Source organism: Buteo buteo, chromosome 5 (genome assembly GCF_964188355.1).
Source record: "Buteo buteo chromosome 5, bButBut1.hap1.1, whole genome shotgun sequence".
NCBI lineage: Eukaryota > Metazoa > Chordata > Aves > Accipitriformes > Accipitridae > Buteo > Buteo buteo.
Genome location: NC_134175.1, coordinates 29614277 through 29633144, shown reverse-complemented (window position 1 = coordinate 29633144; position 18868 = coordinate 29614277). Strand labels below are relative to the sequence as shown.

Here is an 18868-nt window from a genome sequence, read left to right as displayed (position 1 = left end):
TTTATTTTTTTTTTTAAAATACTAATTATAGAGTAACCACAAAATAACAGAACAGCAAGCTTTTAATCTTGAAAATTCTGCTATGTAGTATTAAGAAAATATTCTTTTAAAAAACTTAAAGTAGCATGGGAGAACACCAGCCTGAAGAAGGAGGTCATTTCACAATGGGTAACCTTTTTCCTCTTTTTGCTCCAAACACATTTGTTTTGATACAGTATTTGATTTCACTGGCTAGTCTAAGAATCTGAGTGCTCTCACTGCAGATGCAGGTCCTTCCAGTTCTGGGCCAAGTAAGTAGCTTTTATAAAATTGGTATTATGCTATGAATTCTGAAAATAACTCTTAAGAGATTTTAAAAAGCATTTTGAAAACACATTCCAACAAGTTTTTTAGAAGTAGAACAGCAGCAGTCCTCCAGGATTCACCCAGGGAAGTATCTCTTTCCTCCAGCAGCACTCCCACTTCCAGCCTGACTCAGAGGTCTTGCCCTTTACTTCCCTGTTCTCATCTATCATCCCAAAGGGACAGCACACCATTCCTTAAACTCAGAACCCCCCTTTCGGTACCCAGGATGACACAGTACACAATCACACAACTGAAACTCCTCATGTGGCAGACCAGAAAAGATCCTTCAAGCAAATTAACATAAGCATGATACCTGATGCAGTCAAAAAAATTTCTGAAGAGTGTTTATGATATAAAATATTAAACAGATGCAATATAAATACAAAAGAAAAGCACTTAGTTTTTTCAAATATATATTAACCAGCTGTACAATTTTCAATTACCACAGAAATTCCTGTTAATGAACTCCAGAAATCAGGAGGACTTAGTTCTAAATTTGAGCAGATAGATAATACCTATTTTGAAATTATCATCTTGGATAATACATTTTAGAAGCATTTAAGAACATGTAAGAACTATAAACATTTTACTGCTACAGAACTATTGACTCCAAGAGGAGTCTGTAGCACATGTTAACCTCTATTTTACAAATTAAAAGTAAAGAAAAAAGATTTTTTTTTCATAACAAAGAAGAGGGTAGGAAGTACATGTCCACTCTGTTGTCATACCGGCGTTTCAGTTGTTGAAGTTGCAGGTTGTTGTAGTGATTGTGGTCGTGGTTCCTCTGACTGAGTCCTAACCAACCCACTTGGATGTCCCTTGGCAGTATCTCCATTTGTTACCTGAGGGTGCTGCTGGGTCAAGGCTGCTTTCAATCTCTGAAAGCAGAAAAAAAAGAAGAAGAAAAAAAAAGGAAATATTCTATCATGCTAATTTAAGGAGTTATTAATTATTTATATTAGTAGTTACTTCCATTTTGGAAATAGGAGCTCCAACTCTAAAATAGCTGTTTCTTTTTACAGGCTTTCAACAGTGATCTAGGTGTATACCTACTAAGAGGTGACAATTTCTTGCAAGCATGACAATAGCAATGAGGCTTTACATAGGATCTCAGTAAGAGAAGGATGGTAAGCTGTATGGAGAAGTAAACGGAAAGCTTCCTTCGTGATGAACTATGCCCACAAAGAGATGACTGGAAGGCTATGAACAAACAGTTGCTGAGGCTGGTATTACACAAGGCACAGATCAGAAAGATAACAACCACACGTGATGGAAAATAGGTAAAAAACAGAACACAAACTTCTTTCTGTTTTAAAAATTCTGGTGTTCTCTATACATTTTTAAATAGTTTGTTATGACTCCACTTTTTCATGGTCTTTACAAATACTCACCTCTACAATCCTTCCTACGATTAATTATTAAATAAAAGCCAAGGTCTTTGCTGAAACACCTCAACAATGCACAAAATAATAATAAGCTTCAGGTTTTATGTAAAGATTAGCTTTTATTTATACAGAAATATGCAAGGTAACTGTTACGGCATGCTATTTTACATTAAAAAATTGCTAAAAGGTTTGAAGTTCTTCCTTTATTGTAGACGGCCACTATGAAGAACATTGACTTCAAAGTTCAGCTGTATATAATACATTCAAGAGTTACTGACAACTTGATACTAAAGCATTTTATTGACTACCTCTTGAAAATTATTTCACTCAACTTTTGGTGAAATCTATTAAAACTGTAACAGATAATATATTCTATTTACAGCAAATTCTTAAGTGATAAAGAGTTATACTAAATTTCAGTAGATAAAACTGCTCGTAAGTCCAGATTGTTTCTTAAAATTTCATTATTATTGTATAATTTATAATGAAATTTTCAGTTTTACTAGACAAACAGTATTAAAGAATGTTTTTCTACTGAGCACTGGATTTTTAAAGAATCCAGTACAAGTTTAAGAAGAGATTAATGACTTAATACATGACAGTTTATGAAAAGTCCAATAACTTGTATCATCATACTTTGGAATATGAACAAAGTACTGCCAAAGTACTAATATTAATAGAATGTCTCAAAAATGCTGGAGTTAGGCTGCATTTGGCCAGCTCGCAATAAGAAGGCGACTTTGCACCTATTTATGTAGATATTCTCTATAAACTGTATATCCAACGTCTCTCAACAATTAAGTCACTGGTATATAGTGACAGCTCTCTCCTACCCTGCATGATGACAGGCTTTCCTAGATCCTATTCCACAATTAGAACAACAGATTACAGATTACCTCCGCCAGAACTGCAAAAAATCTTCAGGTCTGCAACATGGCAAATCACATCAATATCAAATCCATATAGTTGACTGTAGCATCTAACCACCACCAGTAGACATCCCATTTGAGGGCTACAAAGAGAACTGAGAAACTCCAACATTCCTCTGCTGGCTTACTCTAAAGGAATCTTTAGCCAGTGACTTCTGTACCAAGTCTTTTCTATAGTGACTGCTCTAGATTGAATTAACAGCACACATTACCCCAGATATGGACCGTTCAAGTGTACATAAAAATTCAGCGTTAATGAAGTTCTGTTCCCCACTTCATTTTTGTATCAACTTTGTAAGTTTCCCAGAATGAAGAAGGTATTTTCAGAAAAGTACACAAAACAAATTTACAGTGATTTCCCCAGTGCTAAGCTCTAACAACAAAACTTTAGGATAGCTGTAGACATTAGGGCAGGATGACACAAATTTTTAACATAACGTGCCCGTAATTCTTAGTATATGTACAGCACTCCGAAAATCCTAAGCCCTTAGGGTAGTTGTTTTAACATTTTCATTACAGAAGTAAAACAAACTCAAGAATTAACTTGTACCTTCCTAATTCACCTTGGAAAAACAGGCTAAGAAAAAAATTTCAGCCCGTCTCCTGCTAAACAAGCACAGAAAGGCCTAAGTGTTTTCTAATTGTCTAACTAAAATTACTAAAACCAAACTCTATGATCTAATTACAACAATTGAAAGGCTGGTGATTCCCCACCCTCTAAAATTCTAACTAATCCTGGTCATTAAATGGTAAAATTTTCTAAGCTACCACAAGGACTACCAGGGAAACACTTCCAAATCACTTTTTAAAACATAGTTTTTAAAGAAAGTAGCAAGTATTCAATGTTAATATGACAATTTTATCCAATATCCTTTCCATAAGTTATTAACACCTGATTTTTCACAATGTATTTTCATTTATTATCTGAATTACTTTAGAAATATTTCTTGTATCTTAACTTGCTGTTTAGCTGGATGTAACAAACCTTCAGGGGTCAAAATCAAGACAGTAGTGACAGTACAAATTAGTTGTAACACATTAGTTACAACGTGTCTATTTCAACTTCTGCTGAGGTTTTAAAGGGTATGCTCTCTTTTATTTCAAGCCATCATACTAGGAGATTTTTAAAAGTTACAGTCTCAAAAATGACTCAACCAAGACACAGCAACTTGCCATATATATACCCCTTTTCCACTGCCATGAGAAGTAAAAATTATTAGATTTCATCCAACTCAAGTGTCTGAATATTAAGTTCAGTGATAACAAGCTAACTTCTAATTGTCATGGCAGTGGAGCCTAAACATTTATATAGTTAGTATGTATATGGCCAGAATGTCTGATCCACTCCACTTATGACTGCATGAGCAAATCTTGATGTAAGCATCCTCCACAAAAATACCCCAAAACAACAGAGTCTATGAACTCCTACATATGTAATGTTTGTTTAAAGTTCGTTACTTAAAGAATAAGTTTCACTAGCATATCCAATCCCTTGGTGAAAGAAAGCCCAAGTTCAGAAGATTAGAAACAAATGAAACAAAACTAATTAGGGTTTGGTGGTGGTGGTTTTTTTTTTAATGTGCATGTAAGGCAAGTTACTGTTATTATTGTCTGGCTCCATTCTTTCTACTTCTGCTTTTCTGTGTTAAAGAAATACTTGCAAAGTTAACCTAAAAAGAAAGGAAGTTCATGCTATTAAATTTCCGTATTTTACATTTAATTTGAAAATGGCAGTAGAAAGTGAAGGACATAGCACAATACTATCTACATTATAAAAGATCTATCATCAGGCACAACGGATGTGCAAACAGTCAAAGTAGGACTTAACCTTCCCTATTGTAATGCTAACATTTAAACATTACAATTTTGTAAACTTGTAAGTAAACTCATTTTGAAAATTACATTGTTAAATGTAATGTACTATGGAAACAGAAATAGAAAATTGGGTTTAGTTTTGTATTACAGAATTTAAAAGTTGAAATCCAAATAGTTATGATTAAAATAATCCACAAATGCAGAAATATTGTGAAAATCTGAGTAATATCTACAGATTTTCACAAGAAGATATCCAGCTCATATATTTGAAAGGTTTCATATTTTAGAAGGCAATGTTGGAGTAAAATACTATATGGAAGTTGTGCTTCCTGTAAGTAGGGAGGTGGTTACCCCAAATACGATGAGAACCTCAGTTTTAAAAATCAAGTACATTGAAACAAATATTGGAATAAATGTACATAAGCATCATGATGTGGGGAAACCTGATGACTACCAAGGTTTGTTTGATATTATTTGGTTATTAGAGGGAAACTAAAATTGGTATTTTCAAATAGCTTAATAGCTTTTAAAGTCTTTATTAGCAAGGTTTTATTGTTCATGTATATCCCTGAAAACAAATCCTCAATGCATCTGTCAAAATTTGGTGGGACTAGATCATTCCATCAAGAGCTCAGAGAAACGAGATAATATTCTCCAGAAACAATTTGTGAAAAACTCAGATCCATATTTCATATCTGCCACAAAAGCTCATCAGAGTAATAACCCTCCTTCTCCTGGGTGTTATCCTACCATCTGCTGCTCTATTACTTATCTTTATTTTGCAACTAATTAACAGCATAATCTTCTAAATTCAGCAAGTTAATTATCATTATTGTGGTCTTTGCAGCATCATCAGTCCTTATGAAGTCTTGTCTCTTCACCCCCAGAGAACATACGAAAATGAAGTAGGTTGTGAGAGGGTCTGTTTCTTTCGAGTAGGCTCATTAGGTGTTTGCTGATTAGCTCGGCATGCAGAGAGACAGGTCAGAAGAATTCTGCTGAACACAAGGTCCCATGCCGGGCTCCAGCAAGTTAATGTCCGTTTCTGAACATTTGCCAAGCTGCCCTCTGTCACTTCTCAGTAGAAACCTCCTGCAGAAAGCCTACTGGTCGCCCACTGTGTGCAAGGTATTTCTCAGATTGTGACAAAAGGTTTTATACAGGTAGGAGGAGACAGAGGGAAACATTCAGCGTTAAAGCAATTTTTAAGTTCTTCGGAAACTTCTGCAATCCATGCAGAAGGGTCTGAACATTAAGTTTGCATCCAGAAGCTGTACGCTCAAAAAAAGGATGTTGTATAACTAGGAGTAACTCATGGCTCACATTTCATATACAGAAAGCATACAGTTACAGATCTTCTTACAAAAAGATCAGAAGCAATTCCGTAATATTTAGAATCATGCATCCTTATCTTAGTAAGGAAGTTTTGTTTTTGTTTTTTTTTTTGTTTTTTTTTTTTTAAAAACACAGTTATTGCATCTACTTCTAAGCCTCTCTAAAATTCCACAAAACTGACTTAGGCATTTGATTTTACTTAAGTATGTGGAAGTTAGTTTCTTTAGCATAACAACAAATATGGAGTCATGTCAGAAAACCTGACAATTTATATTACTAAGTGTGCCACAGAAATCTGAAACTCATCTTCACTCCTACTGAATGTCATTCTCAATACAAGATACAAGGAGATTTTCAAAAGAATAGCAGTAAAAGATAGCTTGTGTCTGAATAAAATTTCTGGTCATATTTTACTTCAGTTCTACAAGCAATAGGAAAAAAAAGATTGGAGAATGTTCAAAACTATAGTAACAGTGTCTTCCCCAGGTGTGAACGGACCAGCTATGTTCACTACAATAACTTCAATATTGGACAATAAAATTAAAATACAATCTAATTTAATGTAATTATCCCATAGCACTGAAACACATACAGCACTGTATATGCTTCTGTGCTGAAGCAGACACTAAGATTGTGCTTAACTCACTCTTCCACTAAATTTCAGCTGTTTCAGTTGGGAGCCTCTTGCAATAATGTCACCAATCATAAGGATTTGGCTCACTGCATTTTTAAATTTTTGTCTCTCACAGCTTTTATGTTTTTTTTTGTTTACTACTTTTTTTTTTCCTCCCAGTCATTATTCCTTGCAGTTTGTATACATTTTTCTACCTGCCATTTCACTCAGTGAACCTGTTCTCACGTGCAACTGTCCCTCCATGGAATTCATCTGTTAGTGTCAGGCAACTTTAAGAGTAACCAGAGAAAAGAGCATTTCAGCAAAGAAAGAATAGAGTCCTAGATGTGACATCTCAGTAACTCACTTCACATGAATAACCAAAACTGCCACACTGAAGGGGTTTGACCCTTCAGACTGAAAACTTTACCAAATACAGAAATAAATATGCACAGTTCTGATTATTATGCATTAAGTTTGGATACTCTAATCTAAAAACACTATCAAATGTTGTAAGAGAGCCCATTTATGAACTGAAAAAAAGTCTCCAAAAGCTGCCCATAGTGGGGGAAAAAAAATATCCAGCAAGTATGTTAGTTCCCTTATCTTTAAAGGGTTTTAAGACTTCTAGGATAGCTGAAGAAAAATTTTAATTGTGTTATAGGAAGGCATCCTAGGCCCATTACCAAAGACGTCTTCTGCCAGTTATTTTAAGCTTTAGCTTTTAGAAATCAAAATGTCAGGATTTTTTCACTGAAGTTCATTCATTATTTTATATAAAGAAATATATGATGCTTTATGTACAATTTGGTATATGCAACTCAGAAGGAAACAACAGGTATTCATCAAGATAGATGAAAAGTGTTTTGTTTTCACATTAATAAAAATATAGAAATTAAGTTCCCCAAATCCATATTTAAATAATTAAACACCATAGCATTAGGAAATAATGGCACTACAATCTCTGATTTGATTTTTCTCACCTTCACTTAAAAAAAAAAAAAGGAAGTCTACACAACAGTAGCCTTTTGTAAACAGGTAAAAGAAATGAATGATTGAGACAAGAAATGAAATCAGAGCACAAAGTGCTTTTCTTATTACAAAACTAAAATATGTTAGTTCCTTGAAATGTCATGCAAGAAATGAACTGCAGAAATAGCCTCTGTAAAGAAAGGCACAAAGCACAAATGAAGGGAAGTGCCTGGCTCCTGCCTTGGTTTGTACCAGGTATTTCAGCCAAAACATAAGGAGTTGTGCCTCCTACATGGGACAGGTCTATATCTGATAACACTTCAGCTATATCTGATACCAAGTCAGCAATTTGGGGATATTGCATCTTGAAATGACAAAGTTACTGCAAACAGCTCTTCAAGAATTTTACTCAACCTCTGAAGTAGGTAGATCTGTGTCAAGTAAGAATACCTTGAGACAGTATTGTCATACATACGATAGTAGAAAATGCAGCATACCATATTAGGAAAGTATGGTCTTTGAATAAAAGAAAGATTCAAACAACTATGGCCAAAAGCATATATGACAAAACTCTTTGGAGATAGGAAAAAACACGTTAACTTTCCAAATTTTGCATCCCATACACTACCAAACTTACTTTAATATCTGAGGAATAGTTGCAGTGTTAGGAAACTATTCAAGCATGTTTTTTGTATTTGCTACATATTCTATTTCTACATTTTATAATGCAATATGAAAAAATCCATGAGACTGCAAGGTCTGTCTATAAAGAGCAAAAAAAAATTTCTCCAAATAATAAATAACAAATAAAATAAAACAACAGCTAAGAAAATTCCAAAGAGCCATAAAAATCCTGACTCCTGGGCCTTGATTGTTGAGAAGGGAACATCGCAGCTTCACCCCTTCATCCAGCTTTCTGTCCAAAAAACACTAAGGATACTAGGCTGACAGACTTCATAGAATCGTTTAGGTTGGAAAAGACCTTTAAGATAATCAAGTCCTAACGCTGCCAAGTCCACCACTAAACCATGTCCCTAAGCACCACATCTACATGTCTTTTAAACACCTCCAGGGATGGTGACTCCACCACTTCCCTAGGCAGCCTGTTCCAATGCTTGACAACCCTTTTGGTGAAGAAATTTTTCCCAATATCCAATCTAAACCTCCTGTGGTGCAACTGGAGGCCGTTTTCCTCTTATCTTTTCACTTGTTACTTGGGAGAAGAGGCTGACGCCCACCTCACTACAACCTCCTTGCAGGTAGTTGTAGAGAGCAATAAGGTCTCCCCTCAGCCTCCTTTTCTCCAGACTTAACAACCCCAGTTCCCTCAGCCACTGCTCGTAGGACTTGCTCTCTAGACCCTTCACCAGCTTTGCTGCCCTACTCTGGATGTGCTCCTGCAGCTCAGTGTCTTTCTTGTAGTGAAGGGCCCAAAACCAAACACAGTACTCGAGGTGTGGCCTCACCAGCACCGAGTACAGGAGAACAATCCCTTCCCTGCTCCTGCTGGTCACACTACTTCTTTCTGACGCAGGCCAGGATGCTGTTGGCCTTCTTGGCCACCTGGGCACACTGCTGGCTCATATTCAGCCGTTTGTCAAGCAGCACCCCCAGGTCTTTCTCCGCCAGGCAGCTTTCCAGCCACTCTTCCCCAAGCCTGTAGCGCTGCATGGGGTTGTTGTGACCCAAGTGCAGGACCCAGCACTTGGCCTTGTTGAGCCTCACACAGTTGGCCTTGGCCCATCAATCGAGGCTGTCCATTTCCCTCTGTAGAGCCTTCCTACCCTTGAGCAGATCAACACTACCACCCAGCTTGGTGTCATCTGCAAACTTACTGAGGGTGCACTCAATCCCCTCACCCAGATCACTGATAAAGATATTAAACAGAACTGGCCCCCATACTGAGCCCTGGGGAACACCACTTGTGACTGGCTGCCAGCTGAATTTAACTCCATTCACCACAACTCTGGGCCCAGCCATCCAGCCAGTTTTTTACCCAGTGAAGAGTATGCCCGTCCAAAAAATGAGCAGCCAGTTTCTCCAGGAGAATGCTGTGGGAAATGGTGTTAAAGGCTTTACTAAAGTCTAGGTAGACACATCTGCAGCCTTTCCCTCATCCACTAAGTGGGTCACCTTACCATAGAAGGAGATCAGGTTAGTCAAAAGCAGGACCCACCTTTCATAAACCCATGCTGAGTGGGCCCAATTGCCTGGTCCTGTATTTGCCATGTGATGGCACTCAAGATGATCTGCTCCATAACCTTCCCTGGCACTGAGGTCAGCTTGACAGGCCTGGAGTTCCCCAGATCCTCCTTCCATCCCTTCTTGTAGATGGACATCACATTTGCTAACTGCCAGTCAACTGGGACCTCTCCAGTTAGCCAGGACTGCTGATAAAGTGATGGAAAGTAGGCTGGTGAGCACTTCTGCCAGCTCCCTCAGTACTCTTGGGTGGATCCCATCTGGCCCCGTAGAATTGCGTGTGTCTAAGTGGTGTAGCAGGTCGCTAACCTTCCTAGACTCCTCTGCCCTTCAGGACTGCCTCCCAGCATGAGGGAGAAATGTAGGCAAAAGGACACAGGAAGTGTTCCCAGTGTTCTGCTAACTAAAACATACCAATAAATCCACAAATTGCAGTATCCTGTTAATAGGTGAAACAGACTGTGATGAATGATACACCATACACTTAATAAATTTCAGTGTAATAGCTTATATTTCAACTTTAAATGTGAAGTATTAAGGAAATAAAAAGCAAACAAGTAGCTGTAAAACTAAATATTAAGTCTTCTGTTGGCTTAACCAGGAACACAAGTGAAAAATAAACCTGATTACCATACCTTTGCAGAATTTAGTATGTAGCAAGCAAAATTATTTTCAAGAGATACATGAAAAAGAAAGGATTTGGCATCACAAAGACTTAAATTTTAAAAATTAAATGGAACTTTACAGTTAATAAACCATCCCATTTCTGCCAACAATGCATCACACGGCATAGTTAGTCTTCCTGTTGGAAGCTTTTCTACATAAAGTTTCTCATTAAATTGCTTTTACTTTACGAGTGATAAGAAATAAAGTTTTTTATTTTTGTGAACAGGCACTATATAGAAGTAAATGAGCATAAGAAATATACATAATTCTGATATTCTTGAATTCTGCTCATGCTTTATATTAAGCGACAAGAAAGGAAAGAAGAAATACTGCAAATACTCTTTTTACAGTCTCACTTAAAAAAAGATAAGCAATCACTGAAGTGCATATATTAGCTAAATTCTAACGAGAAGACTAATGAGACTGTTAAATTTTAAGTCTAATGATCTTTGTTTTTCTTTGCATCTGAGTGATTGCTTCTTCCAATGTGAGATCAAAGTCTTCACCACATACATGTATTTCCTTCCCCTCTTTAAAGGTTTGTAAAAGCAAATCACTCAGTAATATGCTTAAAAACCTAACTTCTTGCTCATCTAAAAAATTGTTTGGAACCAGTTCCTCCTGGATTTCACACTCAGTGCATGAGTCTCCTGACTCTAAGGAACGTGCAATTTCTGAGAAAACAGCTCTTGTTTTCACTGTCTTACAATGTTCTCTCCTGGATTTAAGATAAATTCATCTCATCAGAGCCGATAAGTATTTCCTCAGGTATTAAAGGATTCCTTTTCCCATTCCTAGGGGGACAAGGATGCACAGAGACAGACCTTCTTCCTTTCTGTCCCTCTCTATTATTTTAAAAGTCATCGTGTGCAACAGAGGAGGAAAATGAAGGAAGACCTGACAGCATTAAGAAATGTCAATGCACTGGTGACCAGCTCTCCACAATAATTTCAGTATTTGGTGAATGTGGTCGAGTGTGCCCACTATGCAGGAATGCCATTACTCTGGACAGCAGAATAATTAGTATTCCCAGACTCAGTTTTTCATATTGTGCATTGAGGAGAGAAAATGGGTAAGGAAAGAAAGCCCACAGGTTTAGGTTGAGAGAAATGAGATATCGAAGGATGTTAAGGGCATCCTCCCACTTATCTATATTGATGTACAAAAATATGTTTTAGGTAGCAGGTGTTCCTAATTCTTTTTTAGCACAGAGCCAGAAGAGGAACACTACTTCACAAGACAGACACTGTTTACAGAGGCATCTTGTAAATATATAAATGTGTTAATTATTGTTTAATAATATATTTTCTATTGCTTTAGAACAGTTGGAACAAACAAACAAGACAGCAGAGAAGCAACTACCTAATGTTGCAGAAATTTTTTTGAGACATTGATTAATTTAAACTACCACCGTAACTGGATCACTAATATTTTAAAAAAACAAGCTTTCTTTTGCTTGTTTTACTCATGATTTTCCCAAATAATCCCCAAACCCCCAAAACTGCCCCAACACAAGAGAAACAACCTCCACACAAAACAATTTCCTAAGTATGTCAGTAATACATAACTCTCACCAAATGGACTATATTCAGTTGAGATTCTGAAAACATTGTTAAAAAAACCTTCTTCTTTCTCTAGATTTTTAAAGAAATATCATATCCTTTGGGAGGAAACATATTCTGCTTCTCTGAAGGTGATGTTCACTGTTAACATGCTATTAATCTTGTCTTTCTTCCAGATAATATTTGCTATCCTCCAATACAAGGACAAGAAGGAGTTTAGTTAAAAATCTAGTTCATTTAAAAGAATGATTGAAAATAAGATCAAAATGACTATTAACAACCAAACTAACATAGGTTGGAATTTGAAAGAACTGTAAAATAAATGCAGCTGTTATTTTTCTGGTTTTATTAAATTTGTACTTGCAGAATTTAGACTAACAAAAGAAAACTAAAGCTGTTTTAAAAAGCAACAGAATTTAATTAATTTCTCAAGTTATTCTTCTTGAGGAATAATGGAGTTTTTCACTTACCAATTTAGCCTCAGACTGCACTGGCTGTGGGGAGGAAGGCCCTGGGATTCCTGGGATACTAGGCACCATGGTGACAGGTCTAACAAGCTGACCAGATAAAGTATAAAAATGAAGAAAACCTGAGTATGTTATCATAATAGAGAGCACATGACAGCACTACCCTCTGAAGACAAAACAGCTATCAAGCTGCTTAAAATGAAGTTCTATGCTGCACTTATGCAAATCTGCTCCACTTTCAAATTAATATAGCATCATGCTTACTTACTGGAACTGCAGCAGGGACATGCACATTAGAATTTGTGATAGATGCAGGAATAGCAACAGGCATGGTTTGTCCATTAGGAAGATGTAACAGCAGAGGAAAAGGACCTGGAACTGGACTGAAAAAGGAATGAACTATATAAAAGAAAACTTATCCAGAAAAGAGAACAAGTTTACACATTATTTTAAATTGGTTTTTTTGTTTGTTTGTGGTTTTTTTTTGTTTACAGTTGTAATGTAATATTTATTTGGAGATCAAAAAATATGAACTTAGTAATGTAGAGAACATGGAATTATACTTCACATGTAGTGAAAGTTGTATGTTTCATATGTAGTAAAGCACCACATTACACCAAAGCATCTCAAATTTGTACATTAACTGCAGAAACAGCAACTGAAAGTAAGCAAGACAAAATATTTTCAAATTCTGTAAGAAAACATTTTACTAAGATTTATGTAACTTACACTATTGGTCTGTTAGAGGATGGAGCCTGGGTAATAACAGTACTAGATGTTGGTGATGGTATTGCCTGCTGAATAATAACACTTGAGTCAGAACTTGTAAGTAGTACATTAGGAACCTGTAGCGATGCTGGACGAACTATCGTTGATGTAGGCTGTGCAGTCTGCTGCAGTGACACTTCCTGAGGAAAAACAAAAGATTAATCAGTTTGTAAAATACAATTATAGACCATTAATTCCGACTGTTAAATGAACACAGTTTGATGGAACAAATCAGAATTTCTATAACATTATGCAAGTAGAAGCAGTTATACAATTAAAAACATAAAAAAATCCCCAAACCTTCAGATGAATCATTTAAACCAAACTGAAATTGTTCCAACAACACTGATTTTAGTTTTATGACAAACCCTGGCTCAATTTATGCTAAGCCCACTATTAATTATAATTCAGTTTTGATCAGGTTGGGTTTTTTTTGCCAAGAAACTCATGGCGCTATCAGCACCATCATGTCTACCCACACTCTGAATAAGGAAAACATTTTATGGTGTCCTTATGTACATTTCAGTTTCAGTCCATTGTTCCAGATTTAAACAAAAGAGAAACAGAAGAGTTTTACAGTTCAGTAAAAAGGAAAAAAAAAATCTGTCTTTTTTTTAAGCCTTTATCCCTTACCCATGTACTTCTCTTAACTGAAGTGCTACCAAGTTAAAAATATTTGGAGTGTTACATTCATAGCTTTGCAAAATATGAGTATCCTGATGCAGAAGAAATGATTTGAGCATAGAAATTAAATTTCCTCAGCTGCAAGTAAATAGGAGACAGAACTGACTATAATTCTTAGCAATCAGGTAAAGGACATTATCAATTAGAATGTAGTACCTGCATTTGCTGTTTCTGAAAACGTAGAAATGCCTTATTGTAAGCAATGCCTTCCTTCTCAGGAAATCTTTGATATTGTCAAACTTCAGGTTTACTTTCAGACAGGATTTTTCCAAGTTATTAATTCTTTTGACACTAGCTACTGCAATCAATGGCACATAAAACTACACTCTTATGACCAGCAGACTTTAGTTGCTCCACTGTTAAATCGAATTCAAAGAGAACATCTCATACCTGTGTCATATAGGCTACGTTGATTACCATTTGTCTGAATTAAGCTTAAGTTTTTAAAATTCATCTACAAAGATTTAAGCAGTAAGGACTTAGTTGTCTTAAAGATTTTTTTTTTTTCTTTTTATACATCCATTGCAAAATGCATGTGCTCCTCTGAACACTTCATAGAACTATAAGTAGGCTGGCAAACTGCGGGCTTTAAAAAAGAAAGGACTTTAGATGATGAAGTTTTCTCCCTTCAAAAGCTCAGAGGCTAGATTTGTCATCAGGGTTCATTAGTTCATTCAGGCTTTTCCAAGGGACCTAAAAGAGTATTTATTTACAGTGAATAAGTTTTTGGAGAATAACAGTGAGTTGTACTGAGGAAAGCAAGAATTTTTTTCTTTAGTATCAATCTGGTATATTTATAAATGTTATAATATCTGAACACAGTGCCTAGAATTACAGATGAGCATTCAGTCAAAAGAAGAAAACATCCAGTATGAAATTGCAGAAACAGAATTAAAAATTGGGAAGAGTTGACTAATGCATATTCTTAGGACAGGATTAAACACTCCTCTGCAAATAAGGGATTTGGTATTAACAGCTATACAGATCTTATTCAGTGAGAAGAGCCACAGGGAAAACATACAGGAGACCAAACTGCTTGACTGGGAAATCAGAGGAAGGTATAAGGGGAGAATACTTGCCCTGATAATCTTTTGGCAATGGTCAATTCGGAAATTAATATTGTGTCATTCTTCACTGGTTTCAGCTTCACCCTTTCCTGCTTGCTGTTTGCCACTATTACCCATCTTGTTACTGTGAGCAAGGAGCCACTAGAAAGTCCATTCCCACTGTAGGGATCTGACACAGGAACACACCCATGCTTGCCCCTAACAGCCAAGAGAGGTTGAAGAGCTCTTTTTCTTGTTCTTCCTTTCACCTGAAACACCTTCATACATGGCAACTACATAGATATAAAGGTATATGTATAAATGTATATGTAGATATATGAAGACCACAGAACAAGTGGCTATGGCAAAGTAATTCTGATTTCCATAAAAGAGGGGAAAAAGTCAGTCAGCTAACAGCAGCCATGGAGCCATGTATATAGCTGTAATACAAAAATGTAAACTAACCAGATATTCACACATTCTCAACAACAGTAACGCCATAACAGCCCCTTCTGTATAGGTTTGTGCCCATGGCTTCTGTAAGTACCTGTGTGTGGGGGTGGGGAAATAGCTACCAAAATACAGAAAGCCAAGAAGAAAAGTGCTGAGAGGCAGTGTGCAAAAATCTCCCAAGAACAGATAAGCTCCAGAGAAAACTGGCCCTGTTGAATTTGCAATGATTCATAGACTCAGAATACCAGCTGAATCTGTACGCTAGCATGAACATGCTGTACAATTCAGACAACATCTAAAACCACGGTGGCTGCTATATGCGAACAACGACTACAGGATTATATATATATTTGATGAAAGAATGGACCCCTTGAAGGACTTTCATAGAATCACAGGATGGTTGGAGTTGGAAGCAACCTTTAAAGATCATCTAGTCCAACACTTCTGCCAGGGGCAGGGATATCTTTCACTAGATCAGGTTTGTCAGAGCCCCATCCAACATGACCTTGAACACTTTCTGAACACCCACCTAGAAGTCACTGGCATGTCAGTAAAACCTTCTACCTCTGGGCAAGCAGCTGGGATTGGCCTCCCAACTGTTGCTGCAACCAGGTAACTATGTATGAACGAGCGAGTAAGTTATGCCACTCTGTGAATACTTATTGGCCATTAATAACAGCTTAATTGATGGGTGTTCTAAAAATACCGACTGTAAAACTGGGTCTCTCCCTGGCTTGATCCCCTGCTAGGAAAAAGGCAATTTGCAACTTTTAGACAAAGTGATCTATGGAAACCAGATTTCAGCAACGGTCAGAAGATTAATGTATAAAATTCTGAAATAAATCTATGAAATTCTGAAAACAGAAACCTCACATGCACACAATTATTTCTGTGTGTTATTAAAGATAGCATTTGCACTTTGTTTGAAAGACCAGAAACGATCCTCAACCATTAAAGGAATAACACATTTACTGACAAGTGTGTTTATACAGTTGAAAACAAAGTATTTTCAACTTCCTCTTTACTTCTTACACTAACTTGCTCTATGCTACACTGAAAAATGCAAACATGTGCTAGTTACTGCAACAATGTGATAGTAACACAAGCTGCAGATTTAAGAAGTTATGTATTTAAAGGAAACTGACATTTTATTAGCATATAAAAAAACCATTGGCACACCAGTCTGATAGAACATACTAATTGGTCATCAAAGCATTGCACTAATCAAGTATAAATTTTGTCTGAAATAAAATAGTTTGTAAATATATTCTGCTAAAGAACATGAAAAACAGATTAATTTGCAATCACGAGATTAAGACAAAGTCATCTTACCTTTATCCACCTTCACAAGAAAGAAGTTTAAGCCTATTCAAAGATATTAGAGACTTATTTAAAGGCCCTCTCCAACTCGAACTAAAAACCACTGAATTGGAAAATATTTTACAGAACAGGACAGTTACTTTATTTAAGAAGTGTTTTCAGAGATGCATATTTGCAAGTATTTTGTATCTAAAAGCAAATATCATGCAATAACTTCCTAATGCTATCAGTGAATATACAGAATTCTTTACACAGAAATGTAGATGGCCAGAACTAATACTGTAATTGATTATTACTGTAAGAAAACAATTGGTTTTAAAATAATTAAGTTAGGCAATTAGCTATCTGACAACAACTAAGCAACTTGTGAAACTGTCACCCTTTGAAGTACTATTAATAAGCAACTACAATGAGTTTGAAAGTTCTCAAAGAATAAATTAGATTTCATTTGCTTATTATTTTAAGGCTAAAAGGCTTTATATACTTCTAATGATACCTTGATCTATTCAAAGGAGAATATCAACGCTTATTGAAGGCTAATGGAACTCAGGGAACTCTTGGAAAACTAGGAAAAGAATTAAGCATAATTTTTTAAGAGTCTCTAAGAAATTCCTTTGACAACTACAAGGAAAATTAGAACTGTCTTGCACATACATTAACAGGCTGTAATCATTTAAGGCTACTAAAATATATTCAGCCAATGAAATAGTTACAGTGGCATATGTATTTTAAAACCAGCTATGCCCTGAAAAAAACCCTTTCCTCCTTCAATACATCTACAGAAGGAGAATATAAAAATCTAACTGAGAAAACAGCAACACTCTGCTCACATTTCTCAACTTCTGCAGGCCACATTCAGCAGCAGCACACTCCAAGCAGCACCCTCATCCTTGCTCAGCTTGTCTCTACAATCAGACATCAGAACAGCATTGAGCAGCAGCAGCTTTTCACTTCAGCACTGTTACAGTGACAACACTGAAATTACATCATGAATGAGACAAGTTTATAAGTACTGCCAAGCATTGAGATATAATTTTCACTTGTAATGATGCTAAAGAGATACTGAACCACTACTGTATAAAGATATTAATATTATCTCCTGCCAAAATTAGAGTACTTAGAGTAAGTATTTGCAGTGAAAAAATAAACTAACCTCTGAAATAAAGAAGAAATGAAATAAAGAAGACTTAAGATTTGGGCTGTGATTTGCTTAATCCAAGCAGCTCTTTACATGTATTCCTTTAAACTACTTTACTATTTTTGAGACTACACGATTGCCTTGATTACCTATGATTACTCATCCTTGCTAACTAATAAAACTCAGCGAAGCTTTGTAAAGACAAATCTGAATTGAAACTCTCTTAAATTTTGGTCACACACTTAAGGCTCTTCTCATACTGGTGTCTGTTGGCAGGATGAGAGAAGGGGGTGCAAGTTGAAACCAGAGAGGTTCAGACTGGATCCAAAGAAAAATACTTTCACCACAAGGACAGCCTGGCAATGGAATGGGTATCACTGAGAGGCTGTGCAGCCTCCTTCCTCAGAGGTTTCAAGACCAGACTGCGTAAAGCCCTGAGTAACTTGGTCTCACCTCAGAGTTAACCCCTGCTTTGAGGAGGAAGTTGGACCAGGAAATCCTGAAGTCCTTTCCAACCTGAATTACCCTGTGATCCTAAAAAGTCCTGCTGATTTTTGGGAATAAGGTATCTAAGTCCCTCAAATGCAGACTGCCCACTGAAGATGCACATAGAAAAAAGACTGACTAGAGCAACCATATTGCTTTATTATGTTCTGCTCCTAATATTTTTATTTACTGAAGTAGGAATAGCAATAAATTAGTTCATTTCACTGATTTTGCTTCATTTTGTGTTCTTCAAGAGAACTCGACATGATGGAAACACTGCAAGTCACATATCGAAGTTATCATTACTATTAAACCATTTATTTCTTCTTTAGAGCAATAGTTCTAAAACTGGTTTGACTGCAACATCCTCTAGTGACAGACAATACCTCAGTCTTCTATGAATATTCAAGTAAACACTAAACAAGCAAATGCCTGTGATCACCACTTTTAAACATACTGCTATAGCTTAAAGAGTATAAAACTTGAAACAAAATTATCTGGTGCTTAGCTTTGAAAGTCAGCCCACTCATCTCTGTACATTTTTGTAAAACATCCCCTGCTGTTCTACAAAACAATTTATGATAAAACATAGGATAAAAATGTACACATGAAGAGTAGCAAACTGTTGACAATATTAAAAAAATAATCAAAGAAACTGAACTTTTTTTGCTTTATGAACGAT

At 36.2% G+C, this 18868-nt stretch overlaps 1 protein-coding gene across 7 annotated transcripts in view; it reads right to left on the bottom strand.

Moving 5' to 3' along the window:
- ATF2 (activating transcription factor 2) overlaps window positions 1-18868 on the bottom strand; it is a 52939-nt gene that overhangs the window by 16495 nt on the left and 17576 nt on the right. For 6 of the 7 annotated variants that reach the window (XM_075028400.1, XM_075028405.1, XM_075028407.1 and 3 more), the window contains 4 exons: window positions 13021-13199; window positions 12560-12674; window positions 12295-12381; window positions 1074-1223 (listed from right to left, as the gene is read on the bottom strand). In XM_075028400.1, coding sequence (XP_074884501.1) covers window positions 1074-1223; window positions 12295-12381; window positions 12560-12674; window positions 13021-13199 — 531 coding nt within the window. The remainder of the gene's footprint in view (window positions 1-1073; window positions 1224-12294; window positions 12382-12559; window positions 12675-13020; window positions 13200-18868) is intronic. The other variant, XM_075028404.1, reaches the window with a different exon arrangement.